General features: G+C 37.5%; 1 protein-coding gene across 1 annotated transcript; it reads left to right on the top strand.

Annotated features, from left to right (window-relative positions):
- Positions 1-516: 516 nt before the first annotated feature.
- On the top strand, positions 517-4,252 carry LOC110107682. The gene is made up of 4 exons (XM_020838011.1): positions 517-1,330; positions 1,490-2,101; positions 2,245-3,488; positions 3,686-4,252. Exons 1-4 carry the CDS (start codon positions 517-519, stop codon positions 4,250-4,252), a joined length of 3,237 nt encoding a protein of 1,078 aa, XP_020693670.1.
- The last annotated feature ends 1,134 nt before the right edge of the window (positions 4,253-5,386 follow it).

The raw sequence follows: 5,386 nt of genomic DNA, 5'->3' as shown, positions 1-5,386 counted from the left end.
GAATGACTATCGTCCAATAAGTTTATGCTCGAATGGTCCTTTTAGATCCCAATTAGTGAGAGAAACTAGTGAGAGAAACTCTGAGGAAACGGTTTGGATTTTCACGGGATTTCAAATTTCTTTCTTCGTATGAATTGCAGGGAATCAATGGCGGCGTAGGTTCGCCGTCATCTTAAGGCCGGCGGCACACTGGAAGATCATCGCAACAGTACCAAGCCACTGACCGCTTCAGCTCGTCCGCTTCTATCGCCGCCAGTGTTCGGAGATGAGAAGGCTGGATTCAACCAGATGGCTAAACCGAGATCAAAAAATGGTATTGTTATTAATGAAGGTGGCTTTGTGGCAGGGAAAGAACCATAAGTGATTGGCAAAGGAAATGGCATAATAGTTGAGGAGAAGTTTAAGAAGCTGTTCAAAGGAGGGGTGCCATTGAAACAGAGGGAAGGATGTGATGCTTCTCCTTCATCGAGGCCGTTGATTTAGAAATTAATTCCAAGCAAAGGGATTATAGATGTCATGAAGGAAGAGTCTTTGTTTCCGAACTCAGTGGATGTCTTCAGTCCAGAAAAAGGAGATGCACTAGGAATTCTGGAGGAGAAGATAGATTCTGTGAAAAAACCTCAGAATTCTGTAGAACAACAAAAAATGCTACACTCTGATCTGATGAAAGTCAGAAATGTTGAATCTGCTGAGAAGGGTGATTATGGAGATGATGTGGCAAATCCAGTTCGTGATAATGGTGAAGAGCAAACAAATGCATGGAGGAGAAAAGAAAACATCAAAGTGTCAGAATTGCAATTGGGTAACTTCTTAGCTGAAGATGGTGTGACTGTTAAATATAATGAACAAAATAAGAAAGACAATGCAAACAAGCTTAGTAACTCTATAGTTATCAAAGTATTTGGAGGAGAACCACCTGTATGGGTAATCAGTTCAGAGCTCAGGAGACAAGGGTCTCAATTTGGGAAATTTCACCTCACTATGCTAGGTATGGGGTGGGTGCTCTGCTCTTTTCCCGAATCAGACCAAATGGAAGCTGTTATGGCTAATGGGCTGTGGTTTCTCAATGGATATATAATTGGGATGGATGAATGGCCCCAAACTTTCTCTCCAACTTCGCTTAAAGGTTTGACAGCTCTGATTTGGATCAGATTATCAAATCTTCCTCTTCATTGCTGGGACAATATAAACATTTGTAGAATTGCTTCAATGATTGGAAAACCATATTTACTTGATGGAAACATGTTCCAATGGGGACGGAGAGAATTCAGAAAGGTATGTGTCCAGATCAAATTGGATGCTAAGCTTCCACTAGGTGTTTGGGTGGAAGGTAGTAATGAGAAATTCTATCAAAAGATAGAATATGAACGGATACCAAATTTTTGTTTCAAATGTGGCCTAATTGGCCACAACAAATAAGTTTGTAAAGAAAATGACGAACTTCCCAAGAATCAAGAGAAGACAAATATTTATGATATTCCAAATGTAGTGAAAGAAGTACGAATTCAAGATGGAAATGGCAGAAGCAATGAAGATTCAGAATATGGGCCTTTGATAGTTGTTAACCGTGGAAGGAAGAGGGTTAATAACAAAGCCCAAAAATTTACTCAAAATCCCTTGAATAAAGTTCTGTGGAAAAGAAAAGAATCTAGGAATGCTAAAGACTCATCAGAAAACACAGAGGCTGTTAATGTTAAGGAAACTGTAACTGTAGCTAGTCAAATTCTTGATTACTCTGTCTTGATACCTAAAGCAAATGGTGAAATTTTAGCTCGGGAAAACTGCAATGCTTCTTCCACAAAGAATGGCCCAAATACAAGGGAGAACATCTCCATTCCTATAGCAGAAAACAAATTCAGTGCTCTATGTGATCAAGTTGAAGATGGAGAAATTGTCCAGGAGAAAGCAGATGAATTACCATCCTTAGTAGGACCACCTAAAGTAAAAACATCTAAAAATTCTATCAGTAATACAATACCATTGGAATATGGCAAAGAAGATGGATCAAACATGGCTAAGAAGAAGAAATCAAAACAATTGAAGGACCTTGGACCAATTAGCACCAATCCAAGGGGTAGGAGGATGGAGATAGAAATGAATGGTATTATGGGGAGTTCTTCCCCAATCCTTCATTAATGTATTCGTTAGCATTTTGGAATTGTAGAGGAGCAAGAAAAAGAGGTGCTTCTTTATTCCTTAAAGAATTTGTTAAAATGCATAAAGTTCTTTTTTTTGGATTGTTAGAGACTAAGTTATCTACTTTTGATATGAAAGAGGTCAAGATGCTTATTAGAGAAGGTTGGGATTATGTGATGGTGCCTTCAAATGGGTTATCTGGTGGGATAATTGCTCTTTGCAACACGAACCTAACTGAATTCTCTTTGCTAGAATTCTCATCCCAATGTATCATTGGGGATCTCTCAGTTTGCAACAAAAATAAATGGAGGGTGGCTTTGGTATATGGGAACAAAGATTTGTATAAAAGGAGAGATCTTTGGAACATTTTGGATTTGCATTCTTCTAATGAACTCCCCATGGTGATCGGTGGAGATTTAAATTGTCTCACTTCAAGGGAAGACAAAAAAGGGCCAAAGGAAATGGAGGCTTTCTTTGCTAATAATGATTACCACGATGTAAGATTTATTGGGCCTCGGTTTACTTGGTGTAATAACAATGATGGAGGAGCTCGGAACCTGGAAAGATTCGATAGTTGTTTCCTTAACTCTATGGCTTTAAATTCTTCTAATCATTTGGTTGTTAGGCACCGAGCTAGAATAGCTTCCTATCACTGTCCAGTTATCATTAATTTCCTTGAGTTGAAATCATCAAATTCAATGTTCATTAAATTTGAGGATGTGTGGACATCCTATTCTGCTGCACTAGCTGTGGTAAAAAATGAATGGAACAAATCATTCTTGGGTAGTCAATCCCAGATTTTCAACTCTAAGTTCAAAAGAGTATTAAAGGCTCTCTTTTTCTGGAGCAAAACCAAGCTGAAAAATTTGATCCTTCTTAAAGATAATTTAATGGAAGAAATTCTGAATCTGCAAACAAAAGAATCAAACACTGGATGGCTAACTGAAGAAAAATGTTGGATTCTAAAAGCCAAGGGTTTTGAGCTCAACTCAAACATGGCTAGATTGAACACTTGGTGGAAACAAAGAGCAAAAGTCAAATGGATGGAGGATGGAGACAATAATTCAAAATTTTTCCATGCATTTTCTAGTGCAAGAAGGAGCTTGAATAAAATTGTTAAAATAAAGGATAATGATGGGGTGGTACTAAAAGAACCAAATCAAATAGAAGGAGTTCTCATTCAGTTTTTCAGAAATAAATGGAGACAGAGAATATGCAACATGGAAGGGTGGCCATTGCCGAGAAGTGTATTGAATGAGGATGATAAATCATGGCTAGCAAGGGAATTCTCATTGATAGAGATTGAGGTTGTCCTAAAACAATTGGGAGGTAATTTGCACCAGGTTGTGTTGGTATTACTTACTCATTTATTAAAGCATATTGAAGTATCATCCATGTTGATTTTGTAAATGCAATCAATTACTTTCTTTTCCATGGAGAGATGGATAAAACTTGGAAGGACACTTTAATTATTCTCATTCCTAAAGTGTCAAATCCGTTGCTTCCTTCTAATTTCAGACCAACTAGCTTATGCAATTCTGTTTACAAGGTGGCAGCTAAACTGATCTTGAACGGGTTAATTTCAGTAATTCCAAAGCTAGTCTCAGAGGAGCAGGTGTCTTTCATCAAGGGTAGATCTATCTCGGACCAGCTGCTTGCTCAAGAGGTATTCCACAAATTCAAGTATTCTAAATCTTCCAAAGGCCTTGTGTCTTATAAAATTGATATGGAGCAAGCTTATGACTCAATGAGTTGGGTCACTCTTGAAGGTGTCTTAAAATATTTTGAATTCCCTCCTATGTTTTCAAAGCTGATTTTGGAATGTGTGGTTGAACCAAGGTTTTCTTTGATTATTAATGGCAATCTTTCCGATTGGATTGAAGCTAAGAGTGTCTTCCAGCAAGGTTGCCCACTTTCTCATCTTCTTTTAATACTTTGTCCTCAACTCCTCACCAATGCTCTTGCATTATCTTCTATTGGTATTAGCCTTTGTCCAAATGGGCGATGGATTTTTCACCTATTGTATACTGATGACGTGATGATTTTCTCTGAAGCTAATAAGAAGGTGGCAATGGAGATTAAATGCATTCTTGATAAATTCAGTGTTTGGACTTGACAATGCATAAACGTTGAAGAATCTGCCATACTTTTTGGGAAGATAGTTAATAGAAGGAAAATGAAGTCTATCAAACGAATTATAGGCTTTAAAGAGGTGAAAGAGTAGTCCTATCTTGGTATAAAGATCACTTTATGGAGATTGGTAGCTAATTATTTTCAATTCATCATTGAAAAATCATTGAGGAAGCTTAACACATGGGGAAGCAAATTTATATCTTTAGCAGGCAAATTAACATTGGTCAAATCGGTTATTTTGTCATTCCCAATTTTCTATAGCACACACTCGCTTGTTCCTATCCAGGTGCTTGAGGAGATAGATAAATTATGTAGAAGTTTTCTATGGAACAAATCTAATGGAAGGTTGGGAATCCATTATGTCAGCTGGAATGAGTTGTGCAAATCGGTAAGAAAGGGAGAATGTGGGCTGTGTTCCTCAACATCTAAGGTGGCTGCTCTGAGAGGAAGATTAGCTTTACGTTTTAGGAATAATAAAAACTCTCTCCTACACAATATATTGGATTCTAAGTATGGTAATAAGATTGAGATTGAAGATAACAAAAGAAGAATCTCATCAACATGGAAGATAATTATTGATGATGGAAAAAGCTCTAATTCCTGTCTTAAGATGGAGTATTGCCAATGGATCTTCTATTAATGACCTTGAAGATAAATGGATACTGTATAGAAGTATCAACAATTTGCCAACATTTCTTATCCCCCAAGGTGAGGAGAATATAATGTTGGACAAATTTATTGAAAACAAGAAGTGAAATGCTACAAAATTGCTGAAACTGTTTGGAGCTGAATTGGTGGAATTGACTCTACAAACAGGCATAAAATCATCTCTTCGGGAGGATGAGCAGGAGCTGATTTTCTAGAATTCTGGAAAGACAATTTCTGGATTGATTATTGAATCTAAGCAGCAAAATTTACATGAGTGCAGATTTTCTAAATGGCTAAAGAAGGCAAAAACTAACCCTCGGGTGGAAATATTTTGCTGGAGGCTTTCAAAAATGCAATTCCAACCTATCAGTTTCTAACGCATAGAAGATTGCAAGAGAATGAAGCTTGTCCAAGGTGTTTGGACGGCATTGAGGACGTGGAACATGTTCTACTCAAATGCAGCAAGCTG

This window comes from Dendrobium catenatum, unplaced genomic scaffold (genome assembly GCF_001605985.2).
Source record: "Dendrobium catenatum unplaced genomic scaffold, ASM160598v2 fragScaff_scaffold_1022, whole genome shotgun sequence".
Lineage (NCBI taxonomy): Eukaryota > Viridiplantae > Streptophyta > Magnoliopsida > Asparagales > Orchidaceae > Dendrobium > Dendrobium catenatum.
The sequence above is the reverse complement of the archived record's forward strand: the minus strand, read 5'-3'. Positions and strand labels throughout refer to the sequence as shown.